The sequence below is a fragment of the Myodes glareolus genome, chromosome 9 (assembly GCF_982192425.1).
Source record: "Myodes glareolus chromosome 9, mMyoGla1.1, whole genome shotgun sequence".
Classification (NCBI taxonomy): Eukaryota; Metazoa; Chordata; class Mammalia; order Rodentia; family Cricetidae; genus Myodes; species Myodes glareolus.
This window is the reverse complement of record NC_142034.1, coordinates 104,256,523-104,281,819: the sequence shown is the minus strand read 5'-3', so window position 1 is coordinate 104,281,819 and position 25,297 is coordinate 104,256,523. Positions and strand designations below refer to the sequence as shown.

The 25,297-nt window shown below is 45.6% G+C and overlaps 1 protein-coding gene across 1 annotated transcript in view; it reads right to left on the bottom strand.

Moving 5' to 3' along the window:
* Snx29 (sorting nexin 29) overlaps positions 1 to 25,297 on the bottom strand; it is a 417,720-nt gene that overhangs the window by 170,944 nt on the left and 221,479 nt on the right. Inside the window, exon 15 of the mRNA XM_087910838.1 lies at positions 19,392 to 19,498. Coding sequence (XP_087766964.1) covers positions 19,392 to 19,498 — 107 coding nt within the window. The remainder of the gene's footprint in view (positions 1 to 19,391; positions 19,499 to 25,297) is intronic.

The window sequence follows — 25,297 nt, the reverse complement described above, 5'->3', positions numbered from 1 at the left end:
ACAAACATCAAGCTACACGTCTCAGCCATGACTTGGCTCCCAGGAAGCTGCTGCTGTGTAGGAATAGGAGCCTGGTGTTCATTTGCAAAGCACTACTGATGCATCGAAGAGAAGTCAGGCCAGCAGGGACTCCATGCACCTGTCTCAGCTATGGGCAAAGGCAGAGAGAAATGAATGCAAACCCTCTCTAGTCTTAGACAATTCAAAAACCAGTCCCAGTCCCAAGGAGTGGTCCCAATCACACAGGCCATGCAGATCTGGACAGTCTCTCCTGGAGCCTGTCCTCTGTGTTTCAGGTGCCAGCTGATAATCAACACTAGCCACACAGGTCTGGCGATCACCGGTTGTTCAGAAGCTGTCCTCTGACCTTCACACACGTGCTATGGCACACATGCACCCATACTCACACATTATACATACACACAACAAAAATAATTTTAAAGGTATTATCTAACAGAATATTTCCAAGCAGAAAGAGTACAGATACTATGGTCTGAATGTCCACAGGTCCCCAAAAGTCATACTGAAGTTCTAGCCCCTGAGCTGGCAGAGGGAGGAAGGGGTTGACTATAAGACGAGTGGGCTCCAGGAAGTGATTAGATCACAAAGATAGAGCCCTTATAAGTGAAATTTTACTTAACAAATGGCTCTCAAAAGAACCCTCTTGCCCCTACCCTCTGAGACCATGCAAGAAGGGCCCCCTGTCATCCAGAAATGGGCTGTCACAAGATACTGAATCTGTTCAAGAATGATCTTCCTGACCCCTGAAGCTCTGATAAATCAATTTCTATGCCAAAGACTTTGATTTTGACAAAACTGTTCAAACAAAGCCAGCAGATGACAGTATAACAACAAGCAGGGTGCCATTGTCCTAGTTTCATTTCTGTTGCCATTACAGACACCCTGATGGAAAGCTGCAGACGGAGGAAAGGGAGTTTCTGGCTTAAAATTCCACTGAGAAGTCAGGATGGGAGTGCAAGCAGCCAGTCCCACCAAATCCACAGTCAGAGCAGGGAGAAATGTGTGGCTCCCACACTGCTTGCTCTCTCAGCAACCAGCTGGCTTTCTCTACTCAGACAGCCCAGGGTCCAGCCATGGGACAGTGCCGCTCACATCTAGGACAATCCAGACGACCCCCCACAGACATTTCCAAAAACTAACCTAAAGAGATAATCCCTCATTATGACTCTCTTCCTACCACTTACCCCCAACTGTGGAAAGTTGACAGTTAGAAGTAACCAGCACAGCTAGATGCTGTAAACAAACAAACATGGACATGTGCCTGCTAGCTCAGAAGTCGGCTTCACAGGTGAAATTAATTCCTGCCCCCAAGGCTACATGTCCACTGCCTGGCCTTTGCAGGAAGCACGTGTCTAGCCTCACTGTCCTGTACGTACTGAACGAGAAAGGTGCAAGCTGTCTGGTGATTTGTCAGTCAAGGAACAGGGCCGAAGGGCAAACCCCAAAGGACCTGAGGGTCTGAGAAACAAGAAAGGCACAGGCTGCCCAGTGAGTCAACATGCAAAGGGTGGGGCCAAGGGCTCTGAGCCCCAGAAAGCCATGGTTGCCACGTCCAAGCAGCACTTGAAGGTTACACAGAGACTGCAGTGAAGTGAAACAACCAGATACTCCAGGATGTTGCCAGCACCCAGCTTTCCTAGGTGCCCCAAAGATGAATGACGCCCCCCAGGTCAGCAGGAAGCAGTCTTGAGAATGCAGTGTCCTCACCCCTACCATTACCTGCTACCCCATATAACTCCTCACTTTTTATTAAAAAACAAAAGGACGCAATGTTAGTATTCAGGCATCTGCACTGGCTTGCCCTTGGAGTCCTGACAGGATATGTCCTCAGCTGCAGCCACTAAAAGCAACCACTGTGTATATTCACTACTTTCCCCTTGAAAGGGGCCTTGCCCACCTCCCCCCTCCCTCTCCCTATCCCTCTCCTTCCCTGTCCCATTCCCTCAACCCACCCCTCCCCCACCTCTCTATTCTCTTCTCTTCTGCTGTTCCCATCCTCACTCCTTCCCCCTTTTATGTTCCTCTTCCTCTATTAAAAACAAAAACAAAAACAAAACCCTCATGTGAGCTCTGTCACACAGTGTCTTTCTCTCTTGTGCTATTTTTTAGATTACAACACTTAGAACCATCATGTTCTAAGCAAACTGTCTTTTTTGTCTCTGATACGACCTCTACTAAAATCCTCTGTGCAGGGTAGAGAGGACAAAGCAGCACTGTGCCAGACAAGGAAGAGATGACAGCACTGGCTGTCAAACAAACACATGGTGTATGTAAGTGTTGACTCTGAGAAGGATGGAATCTGCCAACGGGTTGATACGTTTGACTCTACCCCCAGAAAGACATAAGCACATTGGCATTGCGCTGCTCGCAGTGACTGGGCATTCTCCGAGCTGAGGACTCCATGGCTGAGGCTTCACTGCCTTGCAGCCTTCCAGCTGTCATAGATGACAGGCAATAAGGACACAAAGCAGGTGACTGGAGAAAAGAAAAGTGCAGCGATGTGGTGGATCATCAAATGGAAGTCAATGTCTAATCAGGCTGGATATCGGGGAAAGACTTCCTAAAGGGTCACATTTAAGCTGAGGCCTGGGGGGGAATATGTGTGAGATGTGTGTGTGTGTGTGTGTGTGTGTGTGTGAGAGAGAGAGAGAGAGAGAGAGAGAGAGAGAGAGAGAGAGAGAGAGAGAGAGAGGCTGAGGAGGGAGACTGCCAAGGGTCTGCTGACAGATGAAAGAACAGGGATTAGACTGACCCCCCCTCATAGGCAGACAGACAGAGGGACCATGGCTAGATAAAGAAGGTGGTAATAGTCACACAGACAGACGCACACACCAATTTAAATAGAAAATGAACCACCTGGTGAGGGGTAAGCAGAAGCCGGCAGAGGGTAAGAAGTCATCAGAACTCTATTCAATCTCCTTCACTAAATAACCAGGTACTCTACATAAGCAGGGCAAAGCTGCAGGTGTGCCATGAGGGTGAAGCATGTTAAAGCCTCATTAAGGGGAAGAGAAACTTGTGAAAAGCATCTGTCATTGACCTGGGCACTCTGCACATATGTGACAGTTGTGTAGCTTGATCCTCTTATGAGACTTCTAACAGTGGGACAGGGGTGTCTCTGACTCTTTTACAGGCTATTGGAACCCTACTCCTCACACTGGGTGGCCTTGCCCAGCTTTAATACATGGGAGATGCTTAGTCTTCCTGCAACTTGCTATGCCATGTTTTGTTGATGCTCATGGGAGACCTGCTCTTCCTAAACATAAACAAAGAAGTGGATTGGGGATAGGAACAGAGAGGGGATGAGACAGAGGGACTGGGAGGAGGGAGGGGGAACTGCAGCTGGGATGTAAACTAAATAAATAAAATTCCTTTTTAAAAAAGAAAATTAAGGTATGTATGTCTGCCTTAAATGATAAATAAAAAACATCAATGGAAAAAATAGAAATAAAGTTAACAGTATCCAAAAAAGAGAAAAAGAGAGAAGAAAGAGAAAGGAAGGAAAGAAAAGGAAGGGAAGGGAGGGAAGAAAAGGGAAGGGAATGGAGGGAAGGGGAGGGAGGGAAAGAAGGAAAGAATGAACGACAAGAGAGAGGGGGGGGGAGAAGCACTAGTTATTGCAGAGGAGCGGATGACAGCCAGGCTAGCCAAGGCCGAGCTTCTGCACTGGAAGCAGAGCCTGCATATCCCAATAGGAACCCCAGGAGATAGTGTGTTCAGCCGCTTCTCCCTCAATGGAAGCTCCAGAAAAGGCAGGAAGACGGTGGGGAAATCAACCACAGACAATGCTGTGAGAGACGATTAGTTTCTAAAAAAAGAAAGACCATCTCACATGATTTGAAAGATGAAGTTCTTGGGTTAGCAGGAAGAAAAGAATGTTCAGAAATTCTGGAAGATTCCACAACCAAGACTAGGGACAAATCTGAAACGTTCAGGCTCCCAGCCAAGCTCTGACAGTGGACACAGAGGACAGCATGGCCAAACAAGCCAGTGTCCCACTGTTCAGTCATGGAGGAAGTGGTGGAAGAGAAAGGTATCAGCGAATCAAAGCGCCTTCTCCTATGGGATTCCATGCCAGGGTTCAGAGAGGTCCAGCGCATGCTCCTGATGGGGCAGGCTGTCCTCATCCATGTGACTACAAGTCACAAGAAAAGCCAGGAGCCAGCCTGGGGTAAGTCTGGACTGTGATTGAAAGAGCCTAGAACTATGCCTCATCCTGGAGCAAGGACCAGGCAGTCACAGGGAACAAAAGGAAGTGCTTCCTGCTGGCACAACCTGGAGCCCCCCAAATTCCCACAGAGGGCAGAGGGTAGGGAGCACTAATGACAGTGGAGCTCCCTAGCCTCGGAGTGAAACAGGGAGGGGGTCCTGAGAAACCAGAGGTGGCCATCTTCCTGAGTGATTGGCAAGGCCACCTAGTCTACCAGAGAAGGGGGCACAAGGCAAAGGCACAACTGGGTTCTTTTATATATGACAGGACTCAGGACTATTACCTCAAGAGTGACACCAGAACTATCCCATAAAGTAATGAGACAAAAGGGGACACCCCCTCACTGCATATGCCCCTCCCAAAGGAGGAGAGAACGGTGCAGACATGTGACTGCTTCCTTCATCTGCAGATGAGGCATTGGAAATAGCAATCCCTATGGTTGAGGACAGGCCCAGCTGCTGGAGCACTTGCTACATAGAGTTCTGGGTTAAATCCCCATGGCAGCAGCAAGAGGACCTTAGGTACACAGAGAGGCTGAGGACAGCCTGGGCTACAAGAGACCTCCTCATCAAAGATGGAAGGGGGAGGGAGAGAAAGGGCTATCCCCAAGTTATAGTTAAGAATGCTTAAGACTCAGAGAGCTGAAGTGGCAGGGCCTGCACACACACCCGGAGCCCTGATGTCAGCTCTCCCACGACCAGTGTAGGAACAAACCACAATCACTCGCGACAGGAACACAGGATGTTTCCAGAGGAGAAAGGCTATGAGCTTCAAGTCTGGAATCTGACTTGAAAGTGCTTATCATTGAGCACTTAGGTGGCTTTAAATACTCTCAAGCTTACAACGTCTCAGTTCCCTCTATTAAAAAAAAAACTGTGCAGAGAGCATATACATCAAAGTAGAGACATGAAGAACTCCAAAACACACCTGTAAACAAACATGGGGTAAATGCAGTCAGTCAGTCCAACAAAGACCTCGGGCGCACCCAGAAAGATGTGCGCAGCTCCTCAAGGAGCAGGAGCTGGCTGCTTTTGCTTTTCTTTTAAACTCACTCTAGCATGCCTCCAATGTGGATCAAACAAAAATGTTCAACTTGGTCTTTCAAAACAGCTACTGGGACAAAGTCATTAGCTGAGCTATATAATTCACTTGATGAATTTGCTTTGTAATAATCTGAGTCACTCCCAGCCCAACTCTGAACCCCGGTGCGCAATGTGAAGTCTTCTGGTGGAAGACAGCACAGACATTTCAGGGCCCTGGACCGCCAAGAGCACCATATCTCATGGTGACAGCTTCACAAAGACAAATGGATGAATGAACTAGGATGTGATGGGACCTCAGAACTAGGTCACAGTTTCCTCCCCTGCCCACTGTACTAGGTGGGTCTGAAAATCAAATGGCAGGCCCAGAGTGACAGTTGACGTATCAGGTACTTAGTAGGGAGTCTCAATGGGTTATTCTGGTGCACGGGACTTTAATATCAGCACTTGTGAAGCAGGGTCAAGTGGGCCTCTATGAGTTCAAGGCCAGCCTGGTTTAAACAGTGAGTTCCAAAACAGCCAGAGCTACATAGTGAAATCTGTCTCAAAAAAATTTAAAAGGTGGAGTGGGATAGGGATCTCAATCACTTTAGCTTAAATCATTCATCCATCCATTCATTTATTTTGAGGTGAGTGGGTCTCTGGTGAACACTCCTGATGTCAAACACACACCTGGGATGGTCAACCAAACCTCTGATCTTTGTAAAAACCAAAGCCACTGTGCTTTATGTCAGTCTCATGGTAAAAGAGAAGAACAGATGACAGAGGTCTTAGAGCCTTCAGATAAAACAGAAGCATTCACTATCAGAGCTCAGCCCAAGTCTGGGACTCACAGATCAAGGGCCATTTCTGAAGTGACAGGCACCTGAGGCAACACTTTTCCAAGTCAAATCTTGTCAACTACTCAAGCCAAAATCTCTGCCCGCCCCTCAGCGCGTGCATTTGGCACCACCAGCTTGCCTGACAAATGAAATCTCCTTGGGGTCAGAAGGGAACAGCTGGCTGGCCTAGAAGGGAATTTCTACCTAGCGGCAGAGAACAGCCAAGAAGTGGGAGGGGGCAAGGAACACATTTGCCTGTGTTGCGCAGTAGTGAAGCAGAAAGAAAAACATTGGAGAGGGGGTTCGCAGTAGTGAAGCAGAAAGAAAAACATTGGAGAGGGGGTTCCCAAGCTACCATTTTCAGGAAAAAGAAACATCAACCAGGGCTGAGAAGATGGCTCAGTCAGCAAAGTGCTTGCCTTAGAAGCAAGAGGACCCAAGTGTGAGCCTTTATACAACTTCCCAGTCAGGTGGAAATGGGGGAAGGGGTGTCCCAGGGATCACTGGCCAGCCAATCTAACAGTATTGGTGACCTCCAGGCCAATGAGAAACCCTGTCTCATAGAGGCAGATGGCACACAAAGCTGTCCTCTGGCTTCACATGCACATGAACACACATGCATTTAAAAAAAAAAAACATTAGCTGTCATACCTAAAACATAAGAGACTCCTGAAAAATGAACAGGGGAGGGGCAGTGGAGGACTGGATGTGTTCCAGGAACAATGACACACCTAAGAAAATGCTGTGATAAACAACTCTTTTGAATGCTGACATTTAAAAAAAAAACTAAAAAACAACAAACCTTGCAACTAATAAACTGAAGGTGTTGTACCTGTCTCACTCCTGAGTCTATCAGCCCGTCAAACTTGTAATGTTCTTCCTGCAACCTGGACTGCCCTGCTCCACCCAGCTGTCAGGACACACAAACCATCCCCTCCATGGCAAAGTCTCAGACACTGCCCATTGCTCTGCATTCGCTGATCATATGATGCTACAATTTGGATGAAGCACACTCTACTGGTAGAACAGGGGCCCAAAAGTCCAGGGAGGTTTATGCATCTGCCATAGACTCTTTTGTTCATTCATTCATTCACTGAGAGCTATGTGAGCCTGAGCTGACTGTCTCCGAAGCATCCACTCCCCCTAGCGGTACACCCCAATCCCTATTCTGTGTCCTAGCACAGAGGAAGAGCAGGAGGGTGGTCTCAGCTGACTGCCAGTGTAAATGCAAAGCTTTGGCCAGGAATTAAAAGGCCAAGTCTTGTCTTTTCTGAATTTGGTCAGGAATTAAAAGGCAAAGTCTTGTCTTTTCTGAATGTGACCCTGGCAGAAAACATTTGCTCAGGGGGATCACAAGCATCTGGGGAGGCAGGGAAAAGCTACCCAAAGTTAATTCAACCCAGACATAATAGAGGCAAGGATGAAGAGAAACAGCAGCCTAATGACACAGCTCCCATCCCAAGAGTCAGCTAGCTAGACCCAAAATCATACTTTGTCCTCCGCTGTAGACAGTCAGGATAGGCTATGTTCTTCAGCAGTACCCAATATCTCCCTGGCCGAACACACAGAATTCCACTCCTGCTTTTACAACAGTCACAGGGGGTCAGTGGCAAATCAGCAAAGCTCCCTTCAAAGCGGCAACTTGGGAACCCAGACTAGTATCATCTTGTCACTGGGCTACACAGAATTCACAGCTCCCAGAGGTACCCTTCGAGGAAAACAAGAACCAGGACACTCCCCAACTTTTTCAACCTCCAGATGGATGGCACTCATCAGTTCTACTTAGATCCCAGTGACCCGAACAAGTCACATGGTCCCAACTTAGGCACAAAGGACACTAGGAAATGCACCTCTCCATCTGTCCAGAAAGAAAAATGAGATAGGACTTAATAAATGAATGTAATGTGTCTGCCACAGCCAATTTGAGCCAGTTTTCCTGTAGTCTTCACCAAAAACATTGTTTAAATGATAGTTACCAGTCCAATGGCAGGGGTCCTGCTGGATGTTTGGCTATCACAACATAATATGACAGCAAATGGGAGAACTCCACAGCCATTCACTGGTTTGTACAGCAGAGAGGACTTGGGGAGAGAAAGAACAAAATGAGAACAGTCAAGGCAAGTAAAGAGAAAACTGCCCCATACAAGACACAAAGGACACCTGTAGGATTGAACCCCATTTTCAGAAGAGTAGAAGAATGGCCAGAGATTTCCAAGATGACTTTAATTAAAAAAAAAAAATGTTCACTAACCCAGGCTAGCATCAAGCTAATAATGCCCCTACCCCAGTGTCCCAGGTGCTGGGATTATTGGCAGTCACCACCACAGGCCATCTTCAGATGAGATCTTAAAGGTGAAAAAGAAGTGAACAAGGAAAGAGGAGGAGGGGGAGAAACATGGGAAAAAAAGAATAGGGGTCAAGTTAGAAAAGTCCCCCAACCCCTGTGAAAAGGTGTGCATCTGAGAAAATGACACAAGCTTGAAGGGAGGTGACAGCTGTGCTGAAGAAGGCGGCAAGTGTCCGCCCCCCCAGGGTTTACTAACACCAGATCAGAGCCCTCGTCAGCACAGACTTTCATGACCCCACAGCCTCCCCCACCCCGCCCTCTCTGACATTTACACAACTCCACACTCAAGCTGCAGGCGCTTCAGGTCAGAGAAGGTCGACGTTCCAGTATTCACAACAGCCCTGATCCTTCAGCAGGCAGAGCCAACACCAACGGACAGAACTGTATCTTCTGAACCTCTGAAAGCAAGGCCAGACAACCCCTGCTACAGGTCCAGAAGAGCTTCAGGAAGCCACTTTCTGCCTACAAGTGAGAAAGCAAACAAGTGCCCAAAATAGTGGAGAGCTGAGGAGCTGAAACCAGCCACTATAATTACAAGTATTTTTATCTGTTTCCCAAAAAGGAGTATTGGCTCATCTTCCAAGTGTGTCTCTATGGAAGTTCATCTGTTCATTCTCAAATGCTCCAGACTCCTAGGCCAGAGACAGCCCCAGATATAAGCCTCCACACAGGCAAAGTCATGGGTAAAGGAGATGGGATGTACTATGAGAACAGCAGGTACCGCACCATCCTCTGCTAGGCAACACCACTCTGTGAAGCTGGAATCCAGCCCAGCTGGTACAGAAGACAGTTCAGCAAAGCCCATGCTCTAGAGCAGGGACAGGAGTGTGAGCCCTGGGAACATGGGCATGTGGTTCATCCCTTCCTGACCTTTGTCTGTCTGTAGGGAGGCAGTGCATTAGAGAATCCAAACACTGCATCAACACAAGGCCTAGAAACAGTATGGGCCTTCAATAGCTTCACTAGAGCAAAGCCTTTGTTCAACAACTGTCACCTGAATGTAACACACACACACACACATACACACACACAAACACTTCTGGAACTAATGCTCCAGAATCAACCACCCAGGCTCAACTAAAGACTTAGAGGGAAAGAGGAGTAGAGGCAGGGAAGGACAGATGAAGAAACATTCAGACTAAACCAAATGGAAGAGATCTACCCACTAACTGCATGTGTGAGCCTTATTTGGATTCTTATTCAAATGTTACTTTGAAATGGAAATATGAACACTCACTATGTTAACTATGAAATTACAATTTTTTCTCTTCTTTCCTTTGAAACAAAAACATTTTAATGCAAATAAACCTACATGTTTATAAAATTTAAAAAAAATGCTTAAGAGACTGATATGGGACTAGGAAGATGGCTAAGTCAGTAACATACTTGCCATGCCAGCATGAAGACTGGGTGCTATCCCTAGCAGCTAGGTAAGAAGCCAGGCATGGTGGCATACCATTGTAATCCCAGTGCTGGGGAGGTGGAGCTTGCTGGGCAGCCAGTCTTGTTCATTCCATGAGTTCCAGGCTCAGTGAGAGAATCTCTCTCAAAATAAAACAGAGAGATGTAGAGAACAACAAGTGATGTTGGCCTCTAGCCTATATATGTATACATACGCATGTGTGTACACACAGACACACAGAGTACCATATGGAACACAGCTGCTTTCTCCAACTTCAGGGAACTTCCCTGAGGAACTAGTCATTCCCAAACAAGGCCACTTAGGCTGTGGTCACACGGCCTTGTGTCCCAACCACTAAGTCTCCAAGGAACGGGTAAGTGGGCTGCTGACTGACAAGCCAGTCTATTCTGTGTAGGTGTGGCTACTTACACGCACTAACTGTTTACAGGTTTTCTAAATCTCAGGGTCTTTTTTATTTACTATATGAATATTGTTTGTCCCTGAATTTTTGCTCTCAGATGAAATAAATGATGTGCTAATGACACTTCTTTCCATCACGATGGCAAGATTACCGTTAATGGTAAAGTCAGTTTAGGTCTCCAGCTGGAGTCAGGAACACACACATCCAAGACCACCACCCACTGCAGAAAAACGGGCATGTGGCCATGTCAGAGCAGAAGCAGGTGGCAATTGAAGTTCAAGGTGTCAGCCTACCAGGAGGAAACTCTCTGTTGGCTCAATCTTGGGCAGGCAAGGCCCTGAGACCACAGACCCTGGAATGTCTTTTGCTTGGGCTGTGTCTTAGCATGTTTGCCGCTGCTGTCTTTCTCTGGTATCTGCATCGTGGGAGATCCCCACGGCCTGTAATGAAGTGTGTTTATTTCATGGGAACATCCTGTTCTACTGGGTATTTTATCTGTGGATTATTATGAAGATAATTCCTTCCTAAGCTGTACTGTCTGATTGATAATAATAATGTTAGTTTAAATATATTTTCGATGATAAAAATATAAACAAGGAAGTGCCACACAGCTAGAACCCATGAGTTTCTACTGAGAAGCCGTATAGACTGTGGCTTAGGTTAATGATTAAGGAAAACAGCTGAGTCCCAGTAGCCCAGCTAGCTTAAATTCTTTTAATCTTAATGTTGGGAGATGAGTTCACAGGTTTCAGAGTGAAACAAGGCTTTGAAAATAACAAAGTTAGGCTAAGTTAGGTGTTTTTATTAAATAGCTTTGAGGTGAAAAACCCAGGAGACAATCTGAAGTTTTGGAAAGGCACATAGTTGAGTGAGAAGCTCGTTAAGGTCAGGGAACAAGAACAAAGCAACCCAATTATCATTAGTTGATGCGTCTTTCTTGCTAGGATTGGTCAATGACCAAATGTGATGCTTAATTCCTTGTACCCATTTCTGCCCTCAATCTTCTGATAAAAGAAACTATTGATGAGTGGGTATGTACCCTAAAGATTTAAAGTTGAGCTGATTGATTCTTTTTCATAAATAAAAGTTTAGGTTTGTGATTCCTTTAAGGTTCCTTATAAGATTATCTTTCAAGATAATCTTCTTTGTAACTGCAAAACTCAGCCTGCCAGTAAAAGACCTGGCTGAGAAGAATAGCTTGTTTGCCCACACAGTTAATCTATAACAAGCTGCTTGGTTATAAATATATGTGAGTTCTTGAGATAATTTGTTTTTCACCTGGAATATGTAAAATGTTTAGTCATGTGAGGGAGATGAAAAACATGCTGTTTTACTGTTTGTTTTGTATTCACTGTAATCATTCACCTGAAAAACAGAATGTAACTACACTGTAATTCCTATATTGCTTGAAAAAACTTTATTGGAGTATATAAGCTGTAGAAAAAAGGTATACAGTAGAAAGAACATGGAAAGGACATAGAAGAATAAATGAAGAAGGGAACCATCAAGAGAATGCAGGTGTCTTTTTCCGTGACCCCCTCAGATAGAAAAGTCTTAGTACACACTGACTCTGTGGATTTCGCTTTGAGCGCTGTGCTGCTTTGAGGCTGGCCCCCCAGGCAGGGATAAATATCACTTTAGTAAACTGAGAAAGTTCCCAAAACAGCTGGGACCTCAGGCACACAAAACCAACATTTGCTGGCATCGTTTCACAAGTTGGCACTGACAGGTTTTGATACTTCCCGAGTAGCCACTGGTCATTTTCATACAAGAGATTCAGTGCAAGGACTCAGGAGAAGGAACCCCAAGCTGATATCAACATTACCCTGATGCTCCAAATGAAAAGCATGATGGGAAGATTTTGTTGTCTATTTTCAAGTCATGTGATGCCTGGTATGTGAGACCCAGTTCCCACGTTACATAAAAGGGGGAAAGTTTGTACATGCAGCACTACAAGACATTCAAGAGGTGCCAAAAGCTGGGGTATGAGCTGCCAATCAAGCAGACCCTGTCAGCAAGCACAAGAAAGGAGCTGAGCATGGGTGCAGGGAGCAGAAAGGCCACAAAAGGATGTGGCATCCACTGATCTTATAATTGGGGCACTGGTGACAGATAAGAAGGGATGGATGGGTTGTTTTGTGGTGGTGGTGACTTTTTGTCCGTGCATGTGTGTACATGTGTACTTGAGTACATGTGTTCCTATGGCTGCATGTGTGAGTTCAGGTGTACATTCACATGTGTGTACATGTATGTAAGGCCAGAGGTCAGTCTTAGGGAATCATTCCTCCAGGAGCCAACTACCTTGCTTTTACAGACTGGGTCTCTCACTGGCCTGGTTAAATTAGGGTGGCTGGCCAAGGTTCTTCCTGTCCCACTCGCCAATACATATTACTATGCATAATTTTGTTGTTTTAATCTGGGTTCTGGGTTTTAACTCAGGCCCTCATACTGGTATAGCAAACACTTTAGCAACTGTGCTATCTCCTCAACCTTCTGTTGAATTTTTTTTAAGACAGAGTCTCAATATATAACCCAGGCTGGCCTCAAACTCATGATCCACCTGCCTCAGCCTCCCAGGTGCTGGGGTCACAAATGTGTAACACCACAGCTAGATGAGACAAAGACTCTAAATCAAGGAAACAAGAGAATTCATTATCAGCTATGAGGAAAGTGGGAGAGAGGAAAGTAGGTCAAATGAGAAGTTACAACCAGAGAACACTGGCAGCTCAGGAGTATTGAAGCATCTCCAGGGATTAAGATGAGCTGGGGAGAGGTTAAGAGCACTGGTTATTCTTCCAGAGGTTCTGAGTTCAGTTCCCAACAACCACATAGTGGCTCACAACCATCTATGATGAGATCTAGTGCCCTCTTCTGGTATGCAGGAATACATGCTGGCAGAACACTGTATACATAATACATATACATATACACATACATACATACATACATACATACAAGATGGGCTAGGGAGTCAATATTACTGCTGCTGGATGCTTAACTGGAGGCTACACTCCTGCACAACTCAGAATCCATGAAGCAAGAGAGGGCAGAGCGTTTGGAATTCCACCAACGCAGAGGCCACAATGTCAGGGACAGATACAAGGAACAGGTTCTGTTGGCCTCCTAGAGTAGCCTTCAATGGGGTAACTGGCTGTATTCCACTAAGAACCTGAGGTTTAGAGAGACCCAACGAGAAGTGGAAACTGGAGCTCCTCTGACAGGTGGTGTCAAGTGTCCTCTAAGCCACCAGACTCCAATGGCAAAAAGAAGAATGATCAAAGTCCAAGCGCTACCCACATCTTACATTTCCTGGAGGCCAATGCCAGACTGGACTAATCAATTCTCAGATTAGGGGACCACAGGAATTACACTTGAAAGAGGGGAAGAAGAGCTTAGATGTATCTTGGATGTATCCAACATCTTTGAACTTCAAAACCTCTGGTGAGAACAAATCTGACGTTTCAGATCTTCAAGAGAGAGGGGAAGGTTTACAAAGAAAATTCTGGGCATCATCACTGGGGTCCCAAAGAAGGAGGGAGGAGCTACGTAAAACAGTTGTGGCGAGCTGCCAGCCTCTGCTGAGTGAGCTGCCTTCAAAGACTTGCTCCAGACAGTTCATGACTCCACCTCTGCCCTGCAGCTTCCCCAGGATCACAAGGCTGGTCCCCACAGACAGGCAGCACCTTCGTTATCTGTAAAAGCTCTGCTGGCCTTGGAGTAATGAGTGGCCTGCTCTCTTTACAGGTAAGCCACTTTGCAGAGGAAAAAAAAAATGGGAGAATTCAATCTAGAGAAGTAAAGGCCATTGAGAGATTATCTAGGACTCAGTCCCATATTTACAAACACCAGCTCTATCAGAGGCTCAGGGGCACAGAGGTTCATGGGGGAGAAGACAGGATGGAGAGAAGAGCAAGCACCTGCTGCTCTGGGTCCTCCAACCCTATGGGCTCATGTTTCCTCCCAGAAGCCTTTTTCTTTCTTTTTACTCTTTGTTTGTCATGCTAGGAATTGAATCTGGGGCCTCAATCACACCAGACAAGTACTCTCCCCTGAAGACATCTAACACTTACCATCAGAATCCACAGTTAGGGCTTCTCTGTCACTCTAATCTGGGCCCCAGGACCGACACTCAATATCCTACCAATACTTTACAAGTTACCTGAGTCTACTCATTAGATGTTGTGGGGAGCTGCATTTATGGAACACTAAATGTTTTACAAATATATGTTTAGAAAGGCTCTGTCCACATTATCCCTTATGAACTCCCAGCCTGGTCCACTCCAGGTCACCACAGAAGCATATCATAGTATGGAATATATGTGAGACATATTGTTGCCCTCTTCTGGAGCAATGCTCTCCTACCTCCTCCATGCACTGTGAGACCAAAATAGGAAAAATACACCTTGCAGCTTAAGGGTTCTGTCTGCGGTTAAGACAGTTAATCAGTTCCTGGTTGTCCTACATTAAGCCCTTGCAAGCTAAAATATATCCCCTTACCCTTGCTCCTTCCCTTTCCTTATATCTTTCTAACAATGTATAACAATGACTCATTTGCCCCTGTAAACATATTATCTCTCCTATTGCCAGGTTCTCTGGCAGAAAGGGGGGCAGGCAGAGCCGGACTCTCCCTGGGGCTGAACAGGATGGTGAGTGTAGAACCGCCCAGCCCTTCCCCGGCTACCTGGGAGAAACACACCCACTGAGTCAGACGTCTGTCAGGGGGAGAAGCACACCCACTGAGTCAGAAGTCTGTCAGGGGGAGAAGCACACCCACTGAGTCAGAAGTCTGTCAAAGCAGGAACTCATTTAATGGTATCCAGCGGGGGCTTATATAGAGTTGTGAAGGGGGTGGAGAAGCTTAGGATGGGTTGATGCAAAGTAAGGAACAAGGGCCAATATTCTGCCACAGTAGTAGTGGCTTGGCAGAGCCGGGCCTAGGCTGGGTAGCCAGAGACAGGTCTCCAAACTCAAGTTAGGTTCAGGAAGTTAAGCTCAAGTTAGGCTTAGGAAGTTAAACTGGGCCTCATGCCCAGGCCTCATGAGGCCCAACATCCTATGAAAAGGACCTCAAGAGTCTAGCAAAGGCTGCTTTCTCAAACCTTGACTTAGGGTGAGACAGCTAGCTGGATAGTCCCATGGGTACCCCAAAATATAGCCTGCTCTAACTGAACAACTAAACTGTGCTTTAGTCTTTCCTGCTCACACTTAACACAGCATCTCAAACACTAGCACTGCATGGATGCTGCTGCTGTGGCCTCTCCTGCAGTATGTCTACCCCTCTACTCCCCATTCAACTCTCTAGAATACTATCAGTGACTGTCCCTTTTGTCACATGAACCCTTTCTTTTCCTTCAGTGAACTCAGCATCCCAGGGCACATGAAGAGGGTACGGATTTGTGATATGATGCTCCCTTCTCTCTTGCTGAAAAATATAGCAAATCAACCAACTTTGCAAAGTGGTGGTCTGTAGCCAGAGAGCACTGAGTCTTCCTCAAGCAACTCTTTGGAAGCCATAAGTCATGGGCATGAAGTCTGCCCACGGCATGGAACCATAGGACACACTGGAGAGTGTTCCCCTGGCAGGTATCCTACAACTGTCACAGCCCTCCTTTTCTTCTCTATCAGGTTCTGATGACGAAATACCCCACCCCTTCACTCTATAGCCCCACTCCACCCCTTCACTCCATAGCCCCACCCCACCCCTTCACTCTACAGCCCCCACCCCTTCACTCTATAGCCCCCACCCCACCCCTTCACTCTACAGCCCCCACCCCTTCACTCTACAGCCCCCACCCCACCCCTTCGCTCTATAGCCCCACCCCTTCACTCATAGCGCCACCCCACCCCTTCACTCCATAGCCCCACCCCACCCCTTCACTCTACAGCCCCCACCCCACCCCTTCACTCTACAGCCCCCACCCCTTCACTCCATAACTCCACCCCATCCCTTCACCCTACAGCCCCCACCCCACCCCTTCACTCCACAGCCCCACCCCACCCCTTCACTCCACAGCCCCACCCCACCCCTTCACTCTACAGTCCCCACCCCACCCCTTCACTCTATAGTTCCACCCCTTCACTCTACAGCCCCCACCCCACCCCTTCACTCCACAGCCCCACCCCACCCCTTCACTCTACAGCCCCCACCCCACCCCTTCACTCTATAGCTCCACCCCTTCATTCTATCACCCCCACCCCACCCCTTCACTCTATAGCCCCCACCCCTTCATTCTATAGCCCTCACCCCACCTTTACTCTATAGCCCTTTTTTCCCTGGCTTATGGATTCTTTATTCATTGACTAAATGGACACAGCCCTGTCCTGGTAGAATTTAAAAATACGTTTACTCAAAGCTTGCTTATCATTTATTTGCCAATACAAAGTTCTTGACTTAGCAAGACAAGCTTCTGTCTTCAGAAATTTGGTATCCACTGGAAGACACCTTTGATGGCTATTGTTTTTTTTTTTTCAACTTAACAACACCAGTAATTAACCAAAACCCAAGTGACTAGGTACATCTGATGTGGGATTTCCCTCTGTGTGCTGTGATTACCATTAATGAATAAAGAAACTGCCTTGGTCTGTTGATAGGGCAGAACTTAGGTAGGAGGGGAACACTAAATGACATGCTGGGAGAAAGGAGGCAGAGTTAGGAGAGATGCCATGTAGCCTGCTGGACACTGACACCAGAACTTTACCCGGTAAACCACAGACTCATGGCAATATACAGATTACTAGAAATTGGTTAAATTATGATATAAGAGTTAGCCAATAAGAAGTTAGAGCTAATGAGCCAAGCAGTGATTTAAATAATATAGTTTCTGTGTGATTATTCCGGGTCTGAGTTACTGAGCTGCCGGGAACCAACAAACAGCCCTCCTCCAACATACATCAAAGGGATTTTTCTTAATGAAATCATTTGAAATGGAAAGACCCACCTTTAATCCAGATCTTTTGAGGTGGAAAGACCCACCTTGAATCTGGGCCACACCTCTGCTGGCAGCCTACATAAAGGACATGGGAGAAGGAAGTTTGCTCTCTTTGCCTGCTTCCCCTCGCTCTCGCTCTCACTGGAAAGTCCATTCCTCACTGGCGTTAGAGCATGCCTCTTCAGCATTCCAGTGTCTGTTCAAGACCAGCCGAGACATCCAGCCTCATGGCCTGAGCAACTATTGGATAGCTGGACTTTCCAGTGGTAGACAGGCTTTGTTGGACTAACTGGACCACAGCCTGTAAGCCTCTCTAGTAAGTCTCAGACAGACAGAAAGACTGATGATAGACTCATTCTATCAGGTCTGTTCCTTAGAGAACTCCAACTAATCCAACACCCATGTGGGTTATCCCAACCCTGCAGGCGGGAACTGTTTCTCACTCCACCACAGCTCTGGGGACCCAGGATTCAGGCACTGCCACCGCCCCACCTTGTCTCATGACCCACTGAGAAGAGCTACTGAACAGAGCTCTCCTGGCCCTGGTTTCTGACCCTTCCTTACCCGTCCATCCTGTCAAACTGCAGCTGACCTTCCCCTAACCTCACAGAGTTAGAGCTCACATTATCTGTCCCATCACTGCTCTCCGCTTGCTTAGGAACCAAATTTAAAAAGCATAGAGAAAGTGGAGACCTGGAGCTAGAGGGTGGCTCAGTGGTGGAGTCACGCTGTGGCATGTGTACCTAGCCCCCTCCCCCACGCACACAAATAAACATAAAAAATTAACTCTTGATAAATGTAACACACATGCAGACACACACACAAAATGACTCTTGATAAATGTTACACACACAAGCACATGCACACATGTACAAAAAATTCAAAGACTCTTGATGTTATTATTACCTAGGTGACTTGTAAGATGAATATTCTAATATTAAACCATCAGTAGATACTTTGTAGTCAAGGATTGACCCTAGAGTCTAGCATAATACTATTACACACTCTATCACAGAGCTACACCCCAACCTTTATAACTGTGAAATAGTGTTTCACTAAGTTGCCCAGACTGACTTTAGATTTGTGACCCTCCTGCCCAGACCTCCTGAGTCACCAGGATTACAGGTATGTCCTTCTGTGAGCACTGTTCCATTAAGCTGTGACTGGACTCAACCAGTAATCTCTCTCTAGACTGCATCTGTGCATGTGTGCCTATGTGGCACATGGGCATGCTTCCCTCTGTATATTACCTCTGTCAGGCTTCCATCAGGGGGGCACACACTTGAACCAAGACACAGGTAAGAGCAACCTCTTCAAGACAATGGCTAGCAAAGGTTCTCTGTGGAGTCCTCAGTTCCTGGCCACCTCCTTAGAAGCCCCTCTTCTTTACTACACTTTCATCTTTCGTCAGCTGTGCTCGGTCCCTTCTGGCAGTCAGCTCATCCTCCACTAAATATGCACAGCATCTGACAATAGCCTACATTTACAAGAATGGGTTGTACATGGATTCATTCTTCTCTAAATCTTGCACATCTGAGGTTAGAGTCTTTTCATATGTGTGTATACACACATGTGTGCAGATTTTGTGTTCATGTGTGTGGAAGTCAGAGGACAACCTTGGACAATATCTCTAGAAATCACATGTAACTCATGAGACAGGTTCTCTCCTTGGCCTGGGGCTTATCTGGTCCTCTTGTCTCTGCCTCTATAGTTTCTTTCAACATGAGTTTCAGGCTGCAGCCCCAAGTCTTCGGGCTCCCACAGCAAATGCCCTTTGACTGAACCTTCTCTAGTGTTATACACTCACACTTTGACTGAACCTTCTCTAGTGTCATATACTCACACTTTGACTGAACCTTCTCTAGTGTTATATACTCACACTTTGACTGAACCTTCTCTAGTGTTATATACTCACACTTTGACTGAACCTTCTCTAGTGTTATACACTCACACTTTGACTCCTATTTTCTTGCCACAGGAGCCAAGTGTTTCTAGCTAAGTAATGCTTTTCAGAGAACCGACTTTCCCTTCCTCATCCAGTGCTCTGATTTTATCTTTCTGTGTTTCATCTTTCTGGATCTTGTGCTAGCTAGCTGCTGTGGCAGGAAGCCCTCACCTTGGTCAAGCCAGAGCAGCCAGCATTAGGGATAACCACAGAATCAGGAATTGGGATCGTGGGACCCAACTGGGCCAGCCTTACCTCAATGAGCTTCCTCTCATAGGAGCTTGCTAGTTCCTCAGCAACTTCCCCAGGCCTCTGTTCAGGGACTGTAACTTCTCCATCAACGTTCCAAAGACTAGGTACAACTTTAAGAAAAGAAACACACTCAGGTAAGTGTCTTAACATGAATCAAGAAGATTACTCTCCCTTCATTTTAATGCATGTATTTATTTAATATTTATGCACATGTGTATGCAAGACTACAATTTCTCCAGTGAGAAAGCTCTTGATAAGGGAAAAAAATCACAATTAGTAATTACTTCATCACTACAACACCCTTACAGTACAACACAGTACGAGAGAGTACACAGTCTTCTGAAGGTCTAAGGGTTACTGGGTTCTGCACGGGAGTTTGGAGAGTGGCCTCATCACCCTGGAAGCCTTGGGGGAAAGTACAAACATCTCAGCAGCACACAAGCTCATGCATGCATCTTTTATGTTGGCCAAACTTGTTCTGGGAGGTGATACCTGCTTACAGTTTGCTATAGAATAGTACTGGGTATGAGGTCCCAGGCTGTGGTGGTTTGAATGAGAACAGCCTCCATAGGCTCCTATGTTTGAATACTTGGTCCCCTGTTGCTGGGACTGTTTGGGAAGGATTAAAAGGCCTATTTCAGAAGGTGTGTCACCGGGGATTAATTTGAGTTCTCAGAAGGCTGAAGTCATTCCCAGTGTGCTCTCTGGCTCCTGACTGCAGATCCAGGTGTGAGTTCTCAGCTGCTCCTGTGTCAAGCCTCTGCTCTGCCATCATGGACTCTAGCACTCTGTCTAAGATGCTTTAGTCAGGGTGTTTTAGGACAGCAATAGAAAAGCAACTAATGCAGAAGTAGAACCAAGAACCATATATAAAGGCTCCTTAGAGCAGTGATTCTCAATTTTCCTAATGTGACCCCTGAACACATATCCTCATGGTGTGGTGATCCCTAACCATAGAATTATTTTTATTGTTACTTTATAACTGTAATTTTGCTACTGTTATGACTCATAATATAAATATCTGATATGCAGAATATCTGATATGTAACCTCTGTGAAAAGGGTCATGACCCACAGGTTGAGAACCATTGCCTTTGAAGGACATCCAACAGCCTTGGGAAAGCCTCTGAAACCAGTGCATCAAATCACTGCAAGACCATGCTATGGGAAACTGGCCCCCAGGTCATGATGCACAAGGCATGGTCACCCATTAGTGCCTATTTTGTATAACACCAAATAATTAAAAACTCAGAATGAGCCAGGAAGCTCCAAAGCCACTAAGAGAACAAAGCCAAGATAGTAGTCTGGAAAAGGAAAAGCCCAGTGACATGCTTTACAAACATGAGCCAGGCTCCGTTTCCAGCAGTGCTAAGAATACAAGTCCTGAATGCCTACTAACCATATGGGATTATATGAGGGCAAAAGAGAGGCCTGAGGCAGCCCCAGGTGACAGGAAGGGGCCTCCAGAACTGCGGTGCAAGCACTGGGACCCTGGACGCTTCATGCGACCCATGGCTGAGTTTCAGGCAGTCCAGTAACCAAGTGGCCATCAGCCATAGCTGGGCAGCCTACAGGAGAAGCATGGCCTTTGGTGACAGTGAAACACCCAGGGCTTTGAAACGTTGAGCTGACTCTAACCACCAGTGACACCTGACACTCAAGGTACTTAAAGAAAATTTAGACTCCAGAAAAAGATGATCCAAGGAGCATGTTAAATTCATCCCCTTTAAAATCTCATTAAAGTATGAAATGGTTTTGCTCTAGAGAAAAGGGAACGGTGTAGAGGAAATGAAACAACAAAACGTGTGGCAGCTGAGAATCAGACAGGCAGAAAAGAAAGAGAATTTCAGCTCTGGACACAAGAAGCTGAACTGAACAGAATGACTCAAGAAAGACTTGAGACAAACAGGGATGGGAGCTGACAAGGGCAAGAAATCTGGGAGAAGTTGCAGTCAGAAGACTGGTTTGCTCTGGGAAGAAGCTATCAGCACATCTGGGCTGAGTTGAGTGTTAGGATGCATTACTGAAAACGGGGAGGTGAAGCTAATCCACAATGACCTTGTGAGATGTACCAGTCTCCTCTCCTAACCCTACTTGATCCCTGAAGAGCAGGGACACATCATGTATCTCCCAAGCAAGGTGACAAGAATGAATCCTCCTGGGAATCCAAGGAGCTCAAAGGGAAAACCTGAAGAGACTCTGGTGGTCACCAGAAACAACACAGTCAAGTAGACATGTGATGGTTGTGGTGGTGGTGGTGATGGTGGTGGTGATGGTGATGGTGGAGGCAGTGGTGGTGGAGGTGGTGAAGGAGGTGATAGTGGTGGAGGTGATGGTGGTGGTGGTGGTGGTGGTGGTGGAGGAGGAGGAGGAGGAGGAGGAGGTGGTGGAGGTGGTAGAAGAGGTGGTGGTGGTGGTGGAGGAAGAGGAGGAGGAGGAAGAGGAGGAGGAAGAGGAGGTAGTGGAGGTGGTGGTGGAGGTATTCAAAACCCCCGACTACTTTCTGTGGACTTAAGCCAAATACCACTATGGAACCATGCTGTGAACAGACTAGCCCTTTAAGATTTGTCTCACTTGGTCAGAGAATGCTGCAGATGCACAAAAAGCTGGGTCCAAACCAAGAAAACTTCTAAACAGACACAGTATGCTTCAAAATGTGCTTAGATACTGGAGGGGGATAAGGAGAGAAAACCTCTAAACAGACATAGTATGTCTCTAAAATGTGCTTAGATGCTGAAGAAAAAAAGAAAATGGATATTGAAGTGATAGAAAAATAAATGGTTTAAAAATAATAAAGCAAAGTCTGTAAAGAAAGAGTAAAGTAATATAAAAAGAATTAGCTACATATGGATGGGAAATACCACAGGGCATGTGGATCATATATAGTGCTTTGTAAACTTTAAATACTTTAAATACTAATGAACAAAAAATAGCTGCTGAGAGATGAAGAGGAAACAGGAGGTCTGAGACAGAAGAAAGGTAACACCACATGACAGCACACAGACTAAAATAAATGGGTTAATTTAAGTTATAAGAGATAATTGAGAACAAGCCTAAGCTAAGGCTGAGCTTTCATACTTAATAATAAGTCTCCATGTCGTTATTTGTGAGCTAGTGGCTCAAAGAAAAATCTAACTACACCCATCTGTATGTCGGCTGCTTGCACTGTGATTCATTACAGAGGCAAAGTCACCACAACATGGGGAACTGTGTTAAAGGGTCACAGCATTAGAAATATTGAAAAGCACTGGCTTACAGAATGTCTCTCCTTACCTAACGTCTATTCAGGCTTAAAAATGTACTTCTAGCCTCCTAGTCTTTGTGAACTTTGCTACGCTTTAGCTACTTTGATAAACTGAGTCATATAAGAAACTGTTAAATTCTATAATGGTATACTATAAAAGGATCAGGAAAGTTCCCAATCTCTCTGTGGACTGTATCTATGAGTTAAAACTTTTATTTTGATAATAAAAGGAGATACAATTTGGAAATTGTTATTTTTAAGGCACAAATATAGCAGAGATAAGGCTTTAAAATCCTAATCATATAAAAAAGCTATCAATTTACTATAAATTGTTAAAGATGATTAAGACATGCAAATTAATGGATCAAATTATTTGATATATTCAGAACTATACTTGTAGTCATACTAAATACTAATACAATTAATTATAGGAAAAAGTTTTATTGAGCTTCCTATGTGTGTGTTTTCAAGGTTAAGCCTGACACAGTAACTAAAAACAAGCAAAGGTGGTTTAGCGTGGATATACCTAATAGATAATGATCCTCAAACTTGCCAGAGATCTGCTGAATATAGAACTTAAAATGTTAAATGCAAAAAAGGTTACCATAACAGACAGAGAACCCCCAGCTCCTAATGGTGACCCCATAGTCTCCAAAAAAGATGATGGGTCACAATGACTTCACCAGAATTGTGGTGACCCTTACCATTGGTATAACTTCTCCAATGCCCTAACTGCTGCCAGGACCCTACCTGTACTGGCTTGTTTTGTGTGTCAGCTTGGCATGCAAGGTTCAGTCATCAGAGAGGAAGGCGCCTCAGTTGAGGAAATGCCTCCGTGAGATCCAGCTGTAAGTCATTTTCTCAATTAGTGGTCAATGGGGGAAGGCTCAGCCCATGGTGGGTAGTACCATCCCTGGGCTGGTGAACCTGGGTTCGATAAGAACGCAGGCTTGCACCCAGGGCAGTAAATAGCACCCTTCCCTGACCTCTGCATCAGCCTCTGCCTCCAGGTTTCTGCCCTCTTTGAGTTCCTGTCCTGACTTCTAACAGCAATGTTAGAGTATAAGCTGAACAAACCTTTTCCTCCCCAACATACTTTATGGTCATGGTGTTTAATCACAGCAGTAGAAACCCTAAAACACTACCTAAACTGTGGACAAGCAGTACAAAGTTGATTGTGCCACTTTGCCTAGACAGAGTAAGGACAGTCCCTCACAAATTCCTCCTCCACAGAAGGTGACCAAAGATTGATACTGCCCTAGGATCTCGGTCCCCAACGAAGCCATCAAGACCACAGGGGCCTAGGATAGCTTTCTGGGTAACAGATAAGTCTCTGTCTGTTAAGTGGAACAGACCATTTGGATTATACTGGTTATAATTTATCCTCAGATCTCTGACGGCAATGATGGCCAAATTAACTGTAGCTTCATCAACTTGACAGCAACAGGCAACCAGTTTCCTCCCTAGAACTGCAGCTACTATGTCAATTCATTTCATATATAAAAACTGGGCTTTGCTTTTTCTAGATCTACTAGGTCTCCTATCGAGAAAAGGCAGACAGGTTTGCCTTGCTTACAGGCTTCATATTAAAGCATAAAAAAGAACTTGCTTAACAATGACTGCTCTCAGTAATCAACCACTTATGGCAAATGATTAAATAGAAAATGGTTTTAAATTTATGCAAATTCTGAGGGTCTAAGAAAATGATTTAAGACATATCAAAAATAGGAAACGTTTCAGATTTCTTCCATCTTGTGCCACTGAAATACTACAGGTTCAAAGTTCAGAGTTTTATCCTTAATTGATGAAGTTCTCAAAGCTCGGTAAAGCACTGACTAGTCCAGCTGTTCCGTTGACTATGAGCTGCTTTTTCTACAACATGGATCTCAGTACTGTGGTGATTAAACAAAAATTGCCCCCATAGGCCCATAGGGAGTGGCACTATTAGGAAGTATGGCCTTCTTGAAGTAGGTGTGGCTTTGCTGAAGAACATATGTCACTGTAGGGATGGGATTTGGGGTCTCAGTAGCTCAAGCCATAACCAGTGAGACAGTTCACTTCCTACTGCCTGCAGATCAAGAAGTAGAACTCTCTCGGCTCCTTCTCCAGCATTATGTCTGTCTGCATGCTGCCTTACTTCCTACTATGACGATAATGGACTAAACTCTGAACTGTATGCCAGACACAATTAAATGTTTTCCTTTATAAGAGTTGCCATGGTCATGGTGTCTCTTTACAGCAGTAGAACACTGACTAAGACAAATACAGATCACAAACAGTGGTAAAGCTAATTAATATAATCTAAAACTTTTATCTCCTTTTGTAAACTAAAAAATTCATGTAAGCTTCAGGGACTCGAAGAAATCATAAGACTTGGATCTACCTCTCAAATGGTAAACAGACTCCAGAGAAGTACAGCCTAAGTTTCCCAATCTGCCTATTCCTAAAGATGGAAATCGCTCTCTCCCCTGGTCTTGGGATTTCTCCCTTCCCCCACCTACCAGAACTATGAGCCAGAAAGTTTCAAATGTAAGGCTTTCCTTTAACTTTAACTTTTCCTAAACTTTAACTTCTGCCCCTAGTTTATTTCTGTCTCAGCAGACTTCCACTTGGCTGATAGGCACCATCCAGAGATCAGGAAAGGGCTCTGGACTTGCTGAAAATTG